Source organism: Cyprinodon tularosa, unplaced genomic scaffold, assembly GCF_016077235.1.
Source record: "Cyprinodon tularosa strain WSP-4 unplaced genomic scaffold, ASM1607723v1 ctg535, whole genome shotgun sequence".
NCBI classification, from domain to species: domain Eukaryota; kingdom Metazoa; phylum Chordata; class Actinopteri; order Cyprinodontiformes; family Cyprinodontidae; genus Cyprinodon; species Cyprinodon tularosa.
Genome location: NW_024039269.1, coordinates 127083 through 149435, shown reverse-complemented (window position 1 = coordinate 149435; position 22353 = coordinate 127083). Strand labels below are relative to the sequence as shown.

Below are 22353 nucleotides of genomic sequence, written 5' to 3'. Positions count from 1 at the left end.
AAATTGTATCTAAATTCTTTCCCTCAGCTTGAAAAAACACATAATTTAAATACACTTTTTCTTTTATTATTTATTTTCTTTATTTCAGTTTTAGATTTTGAGATACAAATCAATTTTTTCTGTTTCTAGTTTTTTTCTTTTTAGTTTCAAATTCCTTTTTTTAGTTTCAGGATTTTTTTTACCCATCTTTTTTTTTCACATTCAGATTTTAACTCCATTCTGACAGGGGTGGGCGGGGGAAACGTGATTGACAGCTTTCAGCAGCACCGGAAAAGTCAGAGTTTCCCTTTTTCAGGTTTATAAAACTTAAAGCTTTTGTTAAACCTACCGGACCCCAGACCCTGTAATTCAGGGTGGAGTCAGAGTAAAACAATATGCACGCCCACAAGAAGGAGGAGGTCATTTCAGTGGCTGGAGGTTGGAGGGGAGTTGCAGGGAAGTTGGCTGCCATTCAGCTGCCGTTTGACGGGGCAGGGCTATTTTGAATGGCTGCTACTGAAAGTTTTGACTTCAACAAGGCTTAAAGGATAAAGGTGAAAAAAAAAAACTAATAAAAAAACCTGTACAACAAACAAAAACAGAAGGTAATGCCACAATCTTTAGAAGAAAAAGCTGCAGATAAAGGGACACCTAAACAAAGGCATTGTTAGAGCAGCTCTTCAGAGAGAACATTTTAAAACACATTCCTATTGAATAGATGCAATCATCCTCTAAATTATGATAGAATTCCATGTTTTTGTTTAACAGCATGTAACTTTGTTTGTACTGTATTCATTATAAACCCTATCTGCTTCACAAAACCGAGCAATAAGTAAAAAACAAACGAAAAAACCCTGAAAGAACCTGTGCAAAAACAACTTGCCACAACTGGCAATTTGTCCATTTTTTAAGAGTTCACAAATGGCCTCTCCATCCTGGTAGGTCGGCCTTCCTCATTCATTACCCAAAAGGTTACACTGAGTGCCTCTTACAAGGCTAGTATGGGGGATACAGCTCATTTAAGAGCGACTGTGATTGCACACGTACATCAGAGCCAAAGGGAGAGAGTGAGCCGGATGCACACAGGAGAAGGTGGAGGCAGGATGGCATTACCCAGGCAGAATTAGCTGTAAAACCTGATTCACAATGAGCTAATTATAAGTTTCAGCTAATCACTAATTCACCCTGCGAGACAGTCCATTTATTCTAATGAGGCTTATCAGGGTGGTCATGATCAGAGACAGAGAGCGCGGTGAACTTCACCTGACTTACAGTTACAGCAGAATGTTCATGGAAAAAGTAGGACACCTGCTCTGCAGAAATGATTTAGACATAAGTCTTTCTTAAAGTATTTACCCTTAATTTGAGTAGGAAATAAGATGATTTACCAATGGAATTATTTTTTACTCTTACAATAAGAGAGTTAGATAATATACACTTGAAATAAGACAATGCAATTGTTTTTTTCTTATTTTAAATGTTAAATGTCTTGTTCCATTGGCAAAGTGTCTCACTTACCTCCTCAATTCAGGAAAAAAATGAATTATCTTTGATCTGATGTCTTTTTTGCAGTGCATGGATTTGTGTCATGGTGTGAAAAAAACACTTTATTACAGGGAAAATCAAAGCCTTTTATCTTAAACTACAGTTAAAGAAAAAAGGCAAAATGTGATTATTCCTATTATTCGAGCGAAAAACCGTCATTATTATTAAAGTACATTGATTTTTTTTTTTTAGCTATAATTTACTTTAACTTTGGTGATGATAAGACTAGAGAGCCTCTTGCAATCGCCCTAATCTGAAACTCAATGATTCTCTATCAGATTTCAAGTTGTGACCTTAGCTGAGCTACTAAAACATTTTATTATTGTTGTTAATCAAAAGAATTTTAGGAAAATAAATAATAAATTTGTTTAGAAGGACCAAGTCACCAAATTTACGTTATTGAACTAAGGAATATTTTCTATCTGGAAGATTCTGCCAAGTCTAACCTGCATATCCTGACCAACACTTTTGCAGAAGTTAGAGCATCAAATTAATGCTCCAGTAAAAGTGTAAAAGTAAAATTTTTAAACAATTGAAAGTATTAGTTAAAAGTAATCCAGGAAAAACTGTTAAGGCCAGAAGCTTTGCTGCTCTACTCTATTAAAGGAACATTTTTCTACAATTCTGGATGATAACTTCCTTAGAATTTATTTTCTTAGTTTTATAAGTAATGGTAACAGTGTCACATTTAACTTTGTATCATCTTGAAAAACTATTTATGTTGATATGTGGTGAACAACAGGTTGGGGCAGCACCAAGTCCAACCACAAAGAAATTAATTGTCTGGATGAAACTAATTATTTCTGCTCATCAGCCAGTAGCAACCAAGGCTCTGCTTTTTAAGCTTTCAGCTTCCAGTCCACCATCAGCGTCCAGACCCTAAAAGGAAGACTCTTTTCTCATAAATCTCTCAATTTGATCCTTATCAGTACTCAGGGATTACTACACCAAATTTCCCTGAAGGTATAAATAAAGTTGCATCTGAGTCTAATTTACAACCCATGTCATCTTGAGGCTCTTTACAGAGACAGTTCATTCAGGTCATACCGTCCGACTGGTAAAAAGTTATTCACTCCTTTGCTTGTATTGTGTCATTGACTCTGCAGCAATCCCTCACATGGAACATGAATGCAGCAACAGTAGAGAGAAAGAAACTCCCACTCTTAAGGAAATCTACCAAGTTGGGAGGCAAATTTCAAAGCTTTTGCAGCTTCTTTAGCTCTTTCTTCAGTGAACAGTGACATTCATCTGGTATTCTTAGTTCCACTTGTTTCTTACCGCTCTTGGTATCAACAATTATTTAACTTAATTTTAAACTTTTGCTCTTTTCTCACCGCCACTGGTTGTTGCTAACTCACTCGACTATGGGTGGATATGTCTATGGCTCTTTCATGCAATAAGGAAACAAGAATATTTGTTTGAGATGAAGAAGATCGCAGCTTCCCTGTCTCACCTTAAATGTTTTATCCTCCATCTCTGCCATGGACTGTTCTGCTTGAATGTGTCTTTTCTCAAACAAATGAAAGGATGGTCCCTTTGATTTGGATCATACACCCCCCACCCCCACCCCACCTTCTTCCATATGGAGAAATCAGTAATCAGAGCGGAATGAGTGTTGGACGAAGGCTCTGTATATAACACTATATAATCTGCTGTCGCTCTGCAGGCTGTGCAGTCTCTTCCAAGACCCCCACAGGAGAACAGTTTGTGGGGTGGGTGGGGGGTGAATTGGGTGATAATCTGGGCTCTTGCAAGGCAGAATCTTGTCTGAAACACCTTGAATCTGAGGTGTCCCGATCATTTTCTCTGCTGTGGTTGCCGCCCTCTGCAGGACCTTGCAGTCAGAGACGTGGCAGACTGCTGCCCAGGCAGAGGTACAGCTGGTCAGTATAAAGGAGGAAGAACATACGTTTGCTTTCATTTGCCAAAATCAGAACTTTTGCCTTTCGAAACCCGAAAGGCCAAAGTTTTGTGAATATTTGAAAGTTAAAAGGACCAGCTAAGACTGTCTGTGGAATATATAAGCCAATTGATAAATCAGAAGGTTATAAATTATGATAAAAATGTTTTGAATGTAAGCCTAGAATAGTTTAGATCAGGGGTAACCAATGAAAAATCAAGGGGGTCCGAATAAAGAAAATCAGTAAAGATCTGGAGACATTTTAATAATAATCTGTGACTTTAAACAGAATTTAACACTGAAATAAAATGCAGGTGTTTATGCATCCATGTTAAACATTGAATTTGTAAATAAAAAAATAAAAAAAGATAATTTTTACATTTTAAAATCTAAAGTACTATTTGAAGTAGAGAACAGGGTTAGGGTGACCCTGCTTCCCAGCAGCAGGTTGAGCCAAACATCCTCTAAATGTGCAGGGTCATCTTTGAGCACGCCATTTCACTTTTCTTTCACCAGTTCACCGCAGTTCTTCCAGCAGTCCACACTTTCTCTGCTCTCTTTTTCTCATGGTCTTCTCCTTCTTTCCCATCGCCCGGCTTGCCACAGGTTTGCCTGCTGTGTCTAAAAGCAGCAGCAGCAGCAACCCAGACTGACAGCTCATTGGCTCATTTGGATCACGTGCAGCCTGGAGCCGGACGCTCCCCAGGGCTTTACCGTATTAACAGGAGAAGAGGCGCAAGGGAAATTAGACACTGTTGTTGGACAACAAGCAGTAATTTATAAATGTTTTAAATCATGTTGGGTCTGGATTAGCCCGCAGGTGGATCCGGATCTGGATCCTGGTACGCTAATCCATGACTTCTGCTCCAGAAGATAGAGAGAAAATAAATCAGTTATTTCCTCTTTAATTTAACCCAATTAATCTACTTCAGATTTCTTTCTTCGTTAAAATGTATTACCAACAAATGTTTGTTAGGTTTGGTATTTTAAACTGTTGGAGGAATGGGCCATTTGATCAATTTAATACCACTGAGGCGCTGGTTCTTATTTTTTCTATACAAGGTCCTTATTTATAATAATTGTCATTTTTTTACTGAAAGATTAATCAATAAACTATAAATGTATTATCAAGTATGTTTCATGAATATTTGCATTTTATTTTAGAAGGTTAGGAAAATGTGATGAATTTAATTACAGTAATTAGATTTTTTTGCTTATTTTAGTATATTGTGAATCTGGGCATCTAATGCTGTGTTTGTTTAGGTTCTTAAGAAATTCTAAAATGAACATTAATATCGAGTTAATCTTTAACATTTTACTTACAATCACCCACTATTTGTAAAGCAAAAGCCTGTGGAGAGAATTTAATGATTGAATATTAATCTAGAGAACAGAGTATCTGAGATTTGTAAATGATTTATGGGATGGGGGGGGTTCGTTTATGAAAATTCAACAGTAACAGCTGGATCATCACCATTTTCTGCTTTCTTGTTTAAAAGTCTGCTTATATGCACTCTAAGCTCAAATATGGATCATGGGGGCGGGGCCAAATTCTAGAGAATTGAGAAACACTCAAATCCTCGGCGAGCAACTGAAGCACACAAAGGCAGAGGGCCCCTTAGAGGTTTAGCCTCACTGGAAGTGATGGATTTTCCTGTGTTATCCAATCAGGGCTCTACTTTCTCACTGCTGGCCTCAACACACCGAGGCTCAAGCCTCAGAATGGATTTTTATTAACACTGACAAGCAGCATCCTGCTGCTCCAGATGAGAGGGGAGATCACGTCCGAGAGCAGCTGATTAATTCACAACATACTCATGAAATCAAGTGCATTTTTGCACACATTTAATGCAGTTAAATGACTACATTTATCAAGTTTAACAACGTATATTTGACCAATTATTTTAGGAGGTTTAGCCTCCTGCTTAATGAGTCATGCTTAATAATTCAATTCAGTTCAGTTTATTTCTATAGCTCCAATTCACATCCTGTCATCTCAGGTCACTTTCCAGTTCACCAGATCATCCAGTCAGATTGATTCAAAGTTTTCTATCTAAGGAAAACCAGCTGATTGCATCGACTCATTGACTCTTCAGCAATCCCTCACACTAAGCATGCTTGTAGCGACAGTGGAGAGGAAAAACTCCCTTTGAACAGGAAGAAACCTCCAGCAGAACCAGGCTCAGTGTGAGCGGCCATCTGCTGAGGCCCACTGGGGTTCAAGGAGACAGAAGCAGACATAGAAAAAGAAGCATAGATACAAAAGGCAACTGTCAACCAGCTCCACAGGCGGCCCCGTCCAGGAAACACACAGCCAGGCAGACGAGCTCCGAGCCAGCTCCCATGTCAGAGGATGAAGAGAGCACATCCAGTTAGTCACAGTCAGAGAAACAGGACTACACTGGAAAACAGGCCAAGCTCCAACATCTAGAAACAAAGATGTTGATGGCAGCAGCACAGCTGATATTTCTCTCCAGGATGGAGTCACAGCCAAACAGGAACAGACCAGATGAAGCTACTATGAGAAAAAGCAGAGAGAGCAGAACGTTAGAGATTGAACTAACAGATTCTGCAGAGTGGGAGAATAGAGATAGAATGAAGCAGAATGATGAAAAAGGGGTCCCTATGTCCTCCAGCAGTCTAAACCTATAGCAGCAGAACTATAGAGATAGATCAGGATAACCTGAGCCACTCTAACTAGAAGCTTTGTGAAAACATGGAATGCCTTTGACATTAGATTAGCTGAACATCAAGGTAACTTCTGATCCAAAGTATATTAATTAAAATAGGCTACAGGCTTATGGATGCATCTGTGCTGAACTACTGAGGTGTCACTTTGTTCATCAAACCATGTTTTACTCATAAAGAGTCAAATAAAAAAATATTTGAAAAATATTTTCCGTAAAACTTATGTAACGTCTCTTTAAGTTTTCCCCGTACTGCTAAAGGGATTTTAGTGGACAGAAAGCATAAAGTTTAGTCCATTAACCATATTCCAAAATTATTTTCCATTTTAAAAACTATATGGTGAGATGGTTAATGCTGTGATAAAATATGTTTCCCGATTGCTCTCTAGATCCAAATATTTTGGTTTGGAATGTTGACTGAAATAGTTTCTCTTCTCTTTTTGCTCTTTCCACTGCAGAGGTCATTCTGCAGCGCCATGGTGGACGAGCTGCGGGTTTCCCTCAAGTGCCAACGGCGGCTCAAACACAAGCCCCAGCCACCTGTCATGGTGAAAACAGAGGAGGTCATCAACATGCACACCTTCAACGACCGAAGACTGCCAGGGAAAGAGACCATGGCCTGAAGCAGGAATCCGTGTCATTTTCTCACCCGCTCTCATGTGCTGAATTGGTGTGTGAGGACACTTGGGATAAGGGAATGGGTAAATGGTAGAGGGGAAGAGGAAGTTGCCATGGTCGAACTTGTAGAGCTTGTAGAGCAGGACTGCTTTGCAGTTGTTGTTAAAACGTCATGCTTCTGTCTTTCTAATTAGCTACAGATAAGAGATTCATCAGTATTTCCTGTGGAAATAACTTCAACCCGGGTGAAATTTCAGCAAGTTACCTCATTACTCTTACAACACTGGCAACCAACTGGAGGTGCCAGGATTTTTAAAAAACCTTGAGTTGAAATGTAGAAGGTCTTGGATTCCATCAAAGTGGAGGAAAAGTTGAATCACACTTTTGATCTGCTCCTCAGTCACTGCAGAGACTGAAGGTGCATCTCAGCTAATGTGATTGAACAGGTGGGAAAGTTTCTCATTTTTTTTTCTGTGTTGCTAAATTAGACCTAACACGGGGTGAAGTGATAAGCAGTGCTCTCAAAATGTATAAAAAGCACTGCTCAGTAACATATGATATTGAATGACTTTAAAAATTGACATTTTGCAAAACGTCATCTGGCAATAATTGAATTTATGTGTTTTTTTTGTTTTCAGAGTACTAACACTTTTAGTCTTTAATGGGGATGAGTATGGGAGAATTATCCTGCCATAATGCAAGAGCACATCATTTCAATTTGAGAAAAGAATTTCATCTTCTTGCGCTCAAAACTTATAATGCTCACACTCCAAACATGCGCTCTCTCTCAAATATTTTCTCTTCTCTCTCAAATCTTTGTTTCTTCTCTCAGATTTAATGCTTCTTGCACAGATATTTTCTCCTCTCGCTTGCCTCCTTCTCTTCGTGCACAAACCGCGCTCTGCTCGAGTCTCAGATACGCTCGCAAACCCGTAGGCTCTGCTTGCGGATTTTTTTTTGCTCTCTCTCAGATTGGATAGGATCGTCGCCTAGCAACCTTTCCAGCCAATAGAACGACAGCCTCACAAAGGGTGCGCTTGTCTAACTCGACTGAGTGTGCCTGTGATAAACCTTACCGACAATAAATTGGCTTTTTAATTTAAAAGATATTAAAATAAGAAGCTGAAAAACAACAACAATCAGGAAAATAAAAAAAAGGAAATAATAAAGGGCGATTCAAGAATCACCAATGAAAAGTCACTTAACAAACTTTTTTTTTTTTTTTTTCCTGACGAGCAACTCTGAGGCGGGAGTTTTCTGTTCACATCACGTCACGTCTGAAATTGGATAGCTTTTAAATTAAAAAGCCAATTTATTGTCGGTAAGGTTTATCACAGGCACACTCAGTCGAGTTAGACAAGCGCACCCTTTGTGAGGCTGTCGTTCTATTGGCTGGAAAGGTTGCTAGGCGACGATCCAACTGCAATCCGAGAGAGAGCAGAAAAAATCCGCAAGCAGAGCCTACGGGTTTGCGAGCGTATCTGAGACTCGAGCAGAGCGCGGTTTGTGCGCGAAGAGAAGGAGGCAAGCGAGAGGAGAAAATATCTGTGCAAGGAGCATTAAATCTGAGAGAAGAAACAAAGATTGGAGAGAGAAGAGAAAATATTTGAGAGAGAGCGCATGTTTGGAGTGTGAGCATTATAAGTTTTGAGTGCAAGAAGATGAAATTCTTTTCTCAAATTGAAATGATGTGCTCTTGCATTATGGCAGGATAATTCTCCCATAGATGAGGGGTATTCTATAAAAACTATTTGATGAATTCAATCAGAGAATGCATATCTAGGGGCAATAAGTAGTGAAATGTTGATGTACTTGTAACAGCCTGTAGTCACAGATATGGAGATTCTTCAGAGGTTCACACACCTTTCACACTTTGGGATGGTGACTAGCAGCCATTATGGTTGGCTTTATTATTCGGGGTTCTGGATGCTGTAAGAGTCACAAATGCTCTGGCTCTACAAGCTGCTACCCCATAGGCTGCTGCTCACAACTGGCCCAACACACAGCCTCAACAATGGTTCATAATGACGACGTTAATCTTTCTTCTAAGTAAAAAAAAAAGATTAGAACTAAGATTTACTGATGCATAATCAGATATTGGTAATGACATTTATAGCAGCATTTCCACAAGAGCAAAAGCTGCCATGTTTGTGTTGAAAACCATGGAAGTATCCTCTGACTGTCTGAAGGCAGAAACATTTCAGCGGCTCATCGCGCCTCACCGTGTCAGAGTTCAGAGCAATCACACAACATTGACACTATTTATTCAAAGTATTTATAGTTTTATTTATTGGACCCTTTATTTATGTTTGTATGGACTAGACTCTCACTACAGCTTTGTCACAGTAATTCTTTTTTTCTTTCATTTGCACAGGGTAAAGCCGTTTCACTTTTCTACTTCTGTGTTTTTTTTTCTTTCATTTCTGTAGCAACAATGCTTCACATTTTCTTGTGCAAATGGGATTTCTATAAGCAGTGTTTTTGTACAAAGTCAGTCCGAATTTTATAATAATTTTTATCGACACAAAACACACCATCAGGAGGTTTATCCAGCATAAGGGGTCACTTATGTTGCGTAGGAGGCCCTCTCTAAAATTCACAGAGCCAACTCAAACATTCAAACATGCAGAAACCCAAATACACCCATCCTCCAAACTCACAACATTAACTATGTTCTGGTATAGCATTCATTTTAAAGAACAGGGGGAAAATAAACTATTTTTTATGATGTAAAGGAATCATATTTAAATAAAGATATTTTTACTTCACAATAAAGCAAAATGTGAATTCTGGTTATAGCAAATATTATAGTAAACACACATACATTGGATGCTGGGCCTCTAACTTCTGATAGAATGCTAGAATCCAGTTCTGTGTAATGATTTATAAAGGTGGGGTGTAAAAAATTAAGCAAAAAAAAAAAAAAAATGAAAGAGCATCTAATTAATTTTGACCTTTTTGTGAAAATCAAATTGCAGTGCACACAGTTTACTCTTTGAAATAAATGCACACATTTAAAGAAAATAAAAAAGTTATTCCCAACTTTGAGTGTGTATTTAATGTGAATAAACATGTAATGGGATTGAAGGTTGCATCAATGTCATTTTAACACATTTTAACACAAAATACTCCATGGTTACAATGTTTCACCGCCTCAGATTTTTATTTTAGTTCATCTGAGAAATATGTGTCATGATGCGTATGAATCCCTGACTCGCATATAGAATCAGATAAAGGTTTGCATTAGGAGCAATACTTAGGCAGTTGTCTAGGGCCCAAAGTACCTGGGGGCCCCTATAAAACTCTGTTTACATGTATGGGTATTACAACTATTCCTTATTTGTGCACATTAATTATCTTCCTTTGGCTAAAATTCCATCAGAACGCTGATAATATTAAGTGTCTCAGCCCCCCCCTTCAGTGTCCACCATATTGGATCAGTCCATTTGCTGCACATGTTCAGAAAGGTCCAAACAGACAGCAGCAAACCATTTGAAAACAAACCATGCAAAGAGCAGTGTTGCCAACTTAGCGCTTTAGTCGCTATATTTAGCCACTTTTCAGACCCCTCTAGCACTTTGATTTCTAAAAAGCGGCAAATCTAGCAACTTTTTTCTGCTACTGGAGATTATGGAGACGACATCTAAAAGCAGCGAACTCTGCTCTCCAGAGCGAGTAGATTGGTAACCCCGCCTCCTGCTCTCCTCTATCTTGTCTGCTGTCATGATTCATGCAGCTATTATTTCATCCAAATGAAAAATGGAGAACAGATAAGCAGATCATGGCTTGTCTACAGTGAAAAGAAGGACTGGGTTATTTACTTTGGCCTTTTTGGAAACACAGGAAGGAGCAATCAGCTAAGTGAGCTTAGTGCTTGGAAAAAATCTTTCATTCCTTTAGAGACAGCATGAAAAGTCAGCTGAGTACAAAACATGGAGAGGAAAACAAGAAGAAAAGGGACAAGAAGAGAGGGACACAACCTAGAACAGATAATAAACGTCTATTCTATTAAAATGTCTGTATCTGTACAATGGGTCTGTTTTATGTGTTGTCCTCTCAGTTCAGAGGGCCCCTGCCTGTTTTTGCCTTGGCCCCCTAATTTCCTAAATCGCCCCTGCAGTGGGGTAGGGGTTTCAGCAATCTGTGGGTGTTAGATCCCAGTGCTGGTGGAAAAGGAGGTTTTGTTTCCTAAGTAGATGCAGGTCTTTTCTCAAAGTGAATAAAGTGCTGGAGGCAGGCAGGCAGCTGAAGAGGCTGAGGACGCTTCAAAAATGCAGGACTCAGGTAGGTTCTCCTCTGGTACGTCACACAATATTCATGAGCTTCCAATAACCTGAATCACAGGAACAAAGCAACATAAGGCAGAGCTCAAAATCATCCCAAAAAAAGCCCAGGAAGTACAGTTGGTCTGAAGGACTGGCTGGGCGACCGCCTCAGGTAACCATCCAGCTCCCTATAAGCACCAGTCAGCCTAATGGGAAGATGAATGCTGGAGGGCAGCAGCATAGAGCCGGTGGAGCTCTAAGCACAGATCTTATCCTAAACAGGACTCACACTTTTAGACAGAAAAAAAAAACACCAAACGCATCTGAAGCCTAAAGATGTTGTGCATTTATATTCGGCCCTTTATAGTCAACACGTTTAAGAAATACCTTTCCCTGCATCAAGTCTGTAAGTCTGCTGGAGAATTTAACTGCAGGGGTTAGTGGTGCAACTTTAACAGATGTATTACCCCACCTAGTTGGGGTGGTATCTGTTTTTTAATCAGATAATATTTGGACTGTATATTTTTTATGAAGACATGCTCTTCAGGCTGTGTGTTAGAAAAAAATGAAAATGGGAATCAAGCTCAAATCTTCTTCAAAACGATAATTCTGCACGTATATGGAGAACATTCACCACAACTTCCTTTCAAAACAGTTTATTAACAAAAATCATTCAGCTCCAAGTCAAACATATTGGAGTTAAGACTTTTTGATTAAACTAAAGCTACAATGTAAACAAAGAAGAAAGAAAACTATAATTAATGAGATGATGCAAGGATATTTTAGTTGAGCATGGATTTTATGAGAGAACCAAAGTTTATGTTGAAGAGTTTTAGATGTTATCAAATTAGCATTTGGATGATTTATAGAAAAAGTCCGGTAAGCAAGGAATAATCAATGGATCATTATCTATACCTAAAACTAATATGTTTGATGTGACTTAAAGGAAAAAGGTTTTTTTTTTACTTGGGCCCTTGATTTTCCGTTATTCCATCCTGTTCTTCTCACCCGTATGAGTTTAGTGTCATTTGGAGCCGTTCTGAAGATATTCCGTTAGGTTATATCCAGTAACGTCTTCCTATGGGCAACGACTTGAAGGCACAAACTAAACTGTTCATCATTTATTCTTTATGGTACGCCAGCATTCAGAACATGGAGGACAATCACTGTCCCTCTGACATCTGCGGTTAGATTTTTTATATTTATATCTTTTAAAAACTAAGCGGCACGTGTATACTACTAAACACATCTGCAATCAACAACAATTATTGAAGATTTCCAGAGGACTTCACCATTGAAATTCACCAGAGCTATAGTGAAACTGACAATGCCCACGTGCATGGCAGCTGGATGCTGGAATACATCGGGGAAAAGTGAAAAAAAGAGTTATTCCACCTTTCTGATTCCTGATCCTCCACGGACGGGTTGGTCGTTGGATCGCCAACTTGAAGAGGGAGGATTTGCCATCGAACTTCTGGCCAGAGAAAAAACCCGTAATATGTAGCCAACATTTGGAAGAAGAATGTTTTCAAGATGACTTGGATAATAGCGCGTTGTGACAAACACCAGATACAGCACTGGGACTTGATCAACAGCCGATACCGCACCGTGACAATGTCACTAACCAGTAGGTGGCAGTAGTGTTCTTTGACAAACATGGATGCCTCCAGTAAAGCACATTCACATGAAAATTATTTTAATCATTTATTGAAATGTATCAAAACATGTCAGCATGGCATACCATGCGGTTCAACCTGTTAGCGTCACTGAGCCTAACTGTAAACACATGAAATTATTGAAAAAAAAACTGTTATTTTGCTAGAAACTTTCCCTGACCTGTTTGCCTGGCCTGCAACCTCTGTATCGTTGGAAGGCTGGAGTTTTTCTGGGTTTCCCACCATGAGCGTCTTCTAGGCATCTGAAAGTCCTGAAAGTCCGAGAGGAATATTGCAACAGTCTGTTTTGCAGCCATTTGGTCAGCCACCAGGTCCACTAGTCCTGGGTCAGTGGGGAGTTCTGGTCGCTGGGCCAGGGGGCCATTATGGCTTTCTCTCTGATGTAAACCCCAACCAAAAAGAAACAGACCTTCTGTGAGTTTGGTATTTTCCTCTAAAACAGTGGGGGGCATGTCAAAGAGCCAAAAAACACCATTCATTTCCAGGATGTGTAATGGTTTGTGGTTATCAAAAACCATTAGTTATTAAATACATGAAGGATTGTGAACAAAACAAACATTTCATAAACCCCTTATCTTTATTCAATATTTTTTAAAGGGGGCCCACTTGCACTTTAAAAAAATTTCCCGGGATTTGAGAGGATATTCCTGGTTTTTTTTGGGGAAGCCTTAAATGATTCCCGGGGTTAATGAAAAGGAAGGGTTTTTCCCCCTTAAAAGTCCCGGGAAAATATTGCAAAATTTTGGGGGTTTAAACTGTTTGCTTTCTTTTTTAGATTAATTATTTTAATTTTGTAAAAAATTTGGGGGTTTTCCCGGGGGATCCTTTCCCTCCATCCATCCATCCAATCCATCCAAAGTAACTACCATAAATCCCATTAAAAAATCCTTTCCCTATTTTAAAATTTTATAATTACCTTTCCTCATGCATATAAACCCATCCTCCTTCCTTATCCATTCCTCCATCCAACCTTTCCAATCCCTCCCATTACCTAAAATTTCCATCCAATCCATAAATAAATCCCCTTTACCTGCTTTTCCTTCCAAACCTCCTCCTACCTTAAATATCCCCCCAAATATATAATTTCCATTAATCCTTTTTAATCCACCTTTCCATCCATTTCTCCTTTTCCTCCTTTCCATCCTTATCCAAAATCCAATAATCCAAAATCCAAAACCCTGATATCCATTAAATCCCTTCCTTTCCCCCCTTAACTAAGCCATCCTCTCCTCCAGCCCTCCTCCCCATCCTTATCCATCCTTTAAATCATCCATTAAAACCTCCATCCCATCCAAATACCAACCATCCTATCCTTCCTTCCTTTATCCTTTCCCTCCATAATTTAACCTTTAATCCATATCCTCCATCCTTTCCATCCTCCTCAATTCCCTAAAACCATCCCCCTCCATATAAATTAATAATTTCCTCCTTTATTCCATCCTTAATCCTTACCTTCCTTCCCATATCCCCCCCATCCATTCCCCTCCTTCCATCCATGCCTATTCCCATCCTCCTATACAAATAACCCTTACCCCACCATGATAATTAATAATACCATACCCCTTATATTCCAATTAATTTTATCCATTCCTTTATATCCTCCTCCACATCCTCCTTCCCAAAATTACCCCCATAATCCTAAATCCTAAAAATTATAATCCTCCATAACTCCTCCTTTCCATTATAAACCTTAATCCATAACCTATATCCAAACCCAATCCTTTCCTCCCTCTCCATTTAAACCCCATCCCATTACCTCCATCCTCTTCCCTTCCTCCTTACCCCCTTTTAAATTAAATCCCCCTTTAACCATCCACCTAATAACCAATAAACCTTTTAATAATAATAACCCAATCCTAATTACCCTAATCCACCTTAAAAACCATTTTTCCTTTTTGCCAATTTATCCTCCATCCATCCTTAAATGCCTAATTTAATTTCCATTTTAACCCTAATTCACCATTCCCCCTCTTTCCCCTTTTTTTTTCCCAATCCATTTTTTCCATTTTTCCTTAAATCCATCATAACCTTTTTAAAATAACCAACCATTTTCCCAAATTACCATCCTAATCCATCCATCCCTTTCCGCCCCATTTTCCATCCATTAACCCCCCCAATCCTCCCTTAATCCAATAACCAAAAATCCTTAAATTCCAATAATTATAATCCACCATCCTTTACCTTTTCCTACCTTTAATCCTTTAATCCACCTTTAATTTTACCTACATCCTCCTTTCCTCCATCTAAATTTAAATAAAAATTAAATTTTTTCCAAAAATCCCCCAATTAATCCCATCCCTAAATCCCAATCCATTATCCATATCCATTACCATCCACCATTATCCCAAAATTTCCCTCAATTAATAATAATCCTTCCTTAATTCCTTAATCCATCCCCCCCTAATTCCCTAAATTAATAATAATTATAATTTACCATAACCAATTAAATAATTCCATAATCCCTCCATAACCTTAAAGTAATAAAATTTTCATCCTCCTTACCCATCCTTTTTCCACCTTTTCCTCCACCAACCATTAATTCCATCCATCCCACCTTCCTAAACCAACCTCCCTTCCCCCAATTAAAACCATCCTCCTTTTTCCCATCCTTTACCTCCCCCCCAATCCCCTTTCCAAAAATCCAAAAATCCTCCTAAATAATCCATCCCTTTCCATAATCCATAATTAATCCCACCAAACCTTATAAAACCACCTTAACCTAATACCATACCTTAAATCCTTCCTTTCATAATACCTCCTTTTCATCCATCCATCCATCCTTAAATTAAAATAATCCATAATTTCCATTTAATCCTCCATCCAAATCCTTTAATAATCCTCCATCCTTCCATCCTAATTCCTTTATCCATCCTTTCCCCCTTTCCCCTTCCAAAATACCAAATTTAATAATCCACCAAACCCATTTTCCCATTTTTTTTTGCCTTTTTAATGCCTTACCTCCTTAATAACTTACCTAAAAAGGGCACTTCCTATAAAAAGGGGCTCCTTAACCAATCCTTCCTAAATTCTATCCTCCATTCCCCATCCCTAAATCCTTATAAAATTCCTTAATATCATCCATTTCTCCACCATCCCACATCCATTTTAATCCTAGCCCCCTTCCTTTAATAATAATAAATAATTAAATAAAATCATTCCAAAAATATTCCATAATCCATAAACCAAATTCCATCCATCCTTTATCCTCCTCCCCCTTGAATCCACCTGGAACCATTCCTCCTCCTCCTAAATGCCTTACCATACCAACCTCATATACCTTTCCTAATTAATCCTCCTAAACCTTTCCATCCTCACTCCATCCCAAAAAAATTAATTCCATTAATCCTCCAAACCCAAATTATCCATCCATTCCATCCACATCCATCCTAATTTTCCTCCTCTCCTTAATCCTCCACCATTTTCCATAATTTCCAAAAAAACCCCAATAATCCATTACCCTTCCAATTTAACCACCCCCCATTAATAATCCTTACCCCCCCTCCATCCATCTCCATCCTCCTTCTCCTTACCATCCCCCCCAATTAATATCCTTAAACCTAATCACCTTTCCTCCTCCATCCATCCTCCCCCCTAATATCCATCCACAAATTTCCTCCTTCCATCCTTGACCTTTCCTCCACCTTTCCTTTTTATCCACCATTAACCTCCTCCTCCATTTCCCATCCACCCATCCTTATCCAATAATTTTCCCTCCAATCCATCCTTTCCCATCCTTTACCATAATTTAATTTTCCCCCATTTAATCCCACCCAATATCCATAAAAATTTTCCCTTCCCTACCATCCAAATATAATACCCATCCATTACCTCCTTACCATAAATCCTTTCCTTACCATCCATTCCCATCCTTTCCATCCTCCCTTTAAACCATCCATAATTTCCATTAATCCTTAATAATTCCCCCAATTTATCCTGCCCATCCAAAAACCCTCCATTATTCCATCCAATTAATACCTTAAATAATCCACCTTTATAATGCCTCCTTCCTTTCCTCCATTACCATTCCATCTCCAATTAGCCTCCATTAATTTTCCCCCTGGTATATAATTTTATCCATAATTTCCATCCATTTATATTTCCTTTCCCAAACCTTTATTCCCTTTATCATCCATTTAAATCCTATTAAAATCTACCCATTAACCATAATCCTTTAAAATTACCCCTAATCCTCCACTACCATTACCTCCTTCCCCCTAAACCCCCACCTAAAAAATAATTATCCATCCTTTTCCCCTCCCTCCATCCATCCCCTTCCTCCAACCCCAATAAAAACCTACCATCCAAACCTCCTTTACCAAATCCATCAAATAATTCCTTTAATAAATAAATTTTATAAATCCATAATAATTATCCATCCATCCCCATCCTTAATCCTCCTCCATCCATCCATAACTCCAAACCTCCCAATGCCCAACCCTATCCTCATCCTCCAACCCCCTTTCCTTCCACCTAACTCCTTCCCTCCATTTCCAAGCCTCCCCCCCCCAATAAATTAATAATTTCCATCCCCTACCCTTCCTTCTCCCCCCTTCCTCCTTCCATATTTACCCCTCCTTTCCCTCCCTCATCCATCCAAATTAAAACCATTTAAAACCCTTTAAAACCCAACCAAACCAACCTTAACCTTTCATACCTTTCCACCTTTTCCCCCAAACCAAACCCTTATAAACCCTTTTCCTCCAACCACCATTTCATCCATCCATCCACCCTCCTTCCAAAACCTCCTTAATTCCTCCTGATCCTTTCCACCAATACCCTTTAAATCCACACCATTTCCCTAATCCTCCCTTTCCACCTAATCCTACCTCCTTTACTCCTACCCCCATCCATCCAAACCCTCCCCTCCCCTCCATCCTTACCTCCTTATCCTCCATGCCATTAACCCACCACCACCATCCCCTTTTCCTCCTCCCTCCTTTCCTCCACCTCCTCCACCTTTTAAACCTTCCCCACCTTTTCCCCCCCTTTCCTTCCATACCTACCACCTAACCTACCTCCTCCCTTTTCCTCCATTTAAAACCCCTCCTTACCCCCTTTTTTTTCCCCCAAATCCTTATCCTCCACCACATCCACCCATTTTTCCACCACCAACCCTTCCACCCTCCTTCCATTTTTATCCACCTTCCATCCTTTCCATAAACCTCCCACCACCCATACTCCACCACCCAACCATCACCCTCCTTACCAAAAACCTTCCATAAACCATTTCCCACCCCTCCACCAAATCCACCTTTCACCCATTACCACCAACCCATCCACTCCTTAACCCTTTCCAAACCCCTCCTCCCTCCTTTATTCCTTTCCATCCCCCATTACCCAAACCAACCATCCTTTTCCCCATCCACCCATCCACCCCTTCCTTTAAATCCCATTTTAAATCCTTTAACCAAAAATAAAACCCCAACCACCCAAACACCCATCCAAAAATTTACCCAAACCACCTTTCCAGTATCCATCCACCATCACCCAATTACCATCCTTTTCCTTTCCTTTTCCCTCCATCCTTTTTCCCCTCCACCATCCTTCATCCACCCATCCATTTTCCATCCATCCTTTCCATCACCCAAATCCTTCCACCCCCAATTACCCCTTCCACCATCCATTATAATCCTTCACCCACCCCATCCACAACCCATCCTTTTTTCCCATCCATCCACCCCACCCTCCTTTCCATCCTTTAACCCCATCCATCTTCCTTTAATCCAACCACCCCACCCCTTTAAAACCCATCCACCCATCACCCATCATCCTTTTAACCCAAACCCCATTATCCTCCACCCTTTCCATTATCCACCCACCCCACCCCTTTAAAACCCAAACCCCACCCCTTTAAACCCACCCCATCCACCCCTTACCCATCCATTATCCATCCATCCATCCATTATCCATCCATCCACCCCATTATCCATCCATCCATCCATTACCCACCATTATCCTCCTTTCCACCCATCCACCCACCCACCCTTTTATCCATCCATTATCCATCCACCCAAACCATTATCCTCCATCACCCATTTTTTCCATAATCCATTATCCATCCATCCATTACCCATCCACCCATTATCCACCCAATCCATTACCCAATCCTTCCATCCTTTCCATTATCCACCCTTTAAACCATCCATCCATCCATTATCCCCATTATCCACCCCATCCATCCTTCCATTACCCCCACCCATTATCCCCCCATCCTCCTTTAAACCCACCCCTTTAAATCCACCCCATCCATCCTTTATCCATCCATCCATTATCCAATCCATCCATTATCCATCCATTACCCTCCACCCCACCCATATCCATCCTTATCCACCATTACCCTTAAATTATCCCTATCCATCATCCACCCATTTCCCCCCATTATCCATCCATCCATCCATCCATTATCCATCCATCCATCCATCATCCATCCATTATCCATCCATCCATCCATCCATCCATTATCCATCCATTATCCATCCATCCATCCATTATCCATCCATTATCCATCCCTCCATCCATCCCTCCATCCATCCATCCATCCATCCATCCATCCATCCATCCATTATCCATCCATCCATCATCATCCATCCATCCATTATCCATCCATCCATCATCATCCATCCATCCATTATCCATCCATCCATCCATCCATCATCCATCCATCCATCCATCCATACATCCATCCATCATCCATCCATCCAGCCATCCATCCATCCATCCATCATCCATCCATCATCCATCCATCCATCCATCATCATCCATCCATCCATTATCCATCCATCCACCCATCCATCCATCCATCATCCATCCATCCATCCATCCATCCATCCATCCATCATCCATCCATCCATCATCCATCCATCCATCCAGCCATCCATCATCCATCCATCCATCCATCCATCCATCCATCCATCCATCATCCATCCATCCATCCATCCATCCATCCAGCCATCCATCCATCCATCCATCCATCCATCCATCCATCATCCATCCATCCATTATCCATCCATCCATCCATCCATCCAGCCATCCATCCATCCATCCATCCATCCATCATCCATCCATCCATCCATCCATCCATCATCCATCCATCCTCCATCCATCCATCATCCATCCATCCATCCATCCATCATCCATCCATCATCCATCCATCCATCCATCCATCCATCCATCCATCATCCATCCATCCATTATCCATCCATCCATCCATCCATCCATCCATCCATCCATCCATCCATCCATCCATCCATCCATCCATGAAACTGACCCTGTTTGCGTCTCTGTTTTTTTGTTCTTTTGTTTTGGAGAATTCATCTTTTTCATCCAGTGCATATATAATTTCTGAAATCTCATTAAATTGGTGGATTGGTCTATTGTTCTGTCGTGTAGCGTTCATCTTGTCAATTATTACAAGTATAGGACCAAGGGGTAGAAAAACCCCCAGGTGAAAGGGTTCGACCATATAACTGGTGGCACTGGCTGAGGGAAAATAATAAACATGGACCAAGTTAAGGAAAAAACAGAACTTATCCAATAATACTAAATAAATACATGAGAAAATGATGCCATGAATGAATAGCAAGGGTCAAGATGTGTTCACAATGATTGGGTAATTGAGCCTTTGATTTACATGTTATCCCAAATGGAGGGTGTCCAGATGAAAGCTATGTAAAGCAATAGGAAGGACATGTCTTTAGTATTTAAGTGGTGAAATTAGGATAAATAAAAAAATCTAAATTTAACTGTGTGTCCTGCAGATGACTCATCCTCAAAGCAGGATGACAGTTTCTGATCCTGAATAGAAAAACTACTGTCAGGAACTGGAGACAGATGGACCCAGTATTCAAGGAGAGACAGTCAGTAGGAAAGTTCAAATGTTTATTAAATAATAAAACAATAAAGCGGAAGTGGAGCTGTGGCTCGCGGACACTGCAGGCGGGGGGGCGGGGCACCGCCCAATCTCAGACACTCTAGGGAGGAAACACAGGTAAGTGACCACGATAAACTGATTTATGATTATCTGGGTTGGTCACTTACCTGGTTTAACAGTCCAGACCACGAGTGTCCCCAGTGCTGCAGTCCCAGAGGACTCCGCGGGGGAGGAACAGTGGACAATCAGGAGACGAGACAAACACTAAAACCCTCTTTTCACTGGCAGCTAGGATCCAGGACATGAACCCAGGAAATAAAACTAACAGACAGACTAACAGAAAGACAAGCAATGATCTCGCACTGAATGCTCAGGTTGAACTAAATATAAACTAGAGGAAACAGGTGAGAGGAATAAATTATAATGAGACAGGGAGGGAAAAACAACAGGTGAAAGAAATTACCAATTAAGGGAGAGCAAACAGGTCAGATCATGACAGAGCCGAAAAGAAAAACCAACCTTATCCTACTGACTGTCCCCCGATGGGTCCTTTTTTGGCCAGATCATTCTGTCAGGAAACGGAGACAGATGGACCCAGTATTCAAGGAGAGACAGTCAGTAGGAAAGTTCAAACGTTTATTAAATAATAAAACAATAAAGCGGAAGTGGAGCTGTGGCTCGCGGACACTGCAGGCGGGGGGAGGGCGGGGTACCGCCCAATCTCAGAGACTCTAGGGAGGAAACACAGGTAAGTGACCACGATAAACTGATATTTGATTATCTGGGTTGGTCACTTACCTGGTTTAACAGTCCAGACCAGAGTGTCCCCAGTGCTGCAGTCCCAGAGGTGAGGCTGGAAGCCGATCCTGGTCAGGGATCCAGAACAGACAGGAACAGGCAGGATCCAGATCAGGCAGGAACAGTAACAGGTGGCAGGATCCAGACTTCCAGGCATCCACAGGCTTCCAGGAGGGTTCAGAGTCTGACTGGGACCAGAAGCATGACCAGGTGGTCACGCACAGGAGCAGACAAGATCAGGTGCAAACAGGCAGGCACAGTGGAAGAGGGTAGCCGAGACAGGACGTAGGAACCGGAACTTGAAGCAGGGCTTTAAACTGGTCTCCTCCCTGGAGCCAGGCTTACTGAATAAAAACTGAACCTCCCCCCATAATGAGCCAAAAACCTAGAGGACTCCGCGGGGGAGGAACAGTGGACGATCAGGAGACGAGACAGACACTAAAACCCTCTTTTCACTGGCAGCTAGGATCCAGGACATGAACCCAGGAAATAAAACTAACAGACAGACTAACAGAAAGACAAGCAATGATCTCGCACTGAATGCTCAGGTTGAACTGAATATAAACCAGAGGAAAAAGGTGAGAGGGATAAATCATAATGAGGCAGGGAGGGAAAAACGACAGGTGAAAGGAATGACTAATTAAGGGAGAGCAAACAGGCCAGATCATGACAACTACACGGTGACTGTGATCCTGCCAATAATAGGAGGATCCCAGGGTTGCCAAAACAGAGCATAGCCTTTGGTATTTTATGTTGGAAAAGAGGGTCAGCCTGCAAATATTGGATACAGTAATAGAAGTGTCCCAAAAAGAGTCTCAACAATAAGGATCCTCGGCATCTTTTACAAGTATTAGCACAAAAATGTACTTTTACAGAATGGTGAATGTTTACTCATTAACTTGAGTCACCTGGGTGAGCATCCATTTGCCATGAGCCAGGTGCTGCTGAAGGATTCTTCTTCTTAAAGGGGACTTTTCCTTTCCACTAAGACTTGGCTAATAATCACCACACATGT

General features: G+C 40.5%; 1 protein-coding gene across 4 annotated transcripts in view; it reads left to right on the top strand.

Annotated features, from left to right (window-relative positions):
• LOC119796101 (glutamate receptor ionotropic, kainate 2) overlaps positions 1-7450 on the top strand; it is a 439480-nt gene extending 432030 nt beyond the window's left edge. For 2 of the 4 annotated variants that reach the window (XM_038304508.1, XM_038304507.1), the window contains one exon: positions 6570-7450. In XM_038304508.1, coding sequence (XP_038160436.1) covers positions 6570-6734 — 165 coding nt within the window. In that variant the 3' untranslated portion in view covers positions 6735-7450. The remainder of the gene's footprint in view (positions 1-6569) is intronic. The other 2 variants (XM_038304505.1, XM_038304506.1) reach the window with 1 other exon arrangement.
• Positions 7451-22353: the final 14903 nt, after the last annotated feature.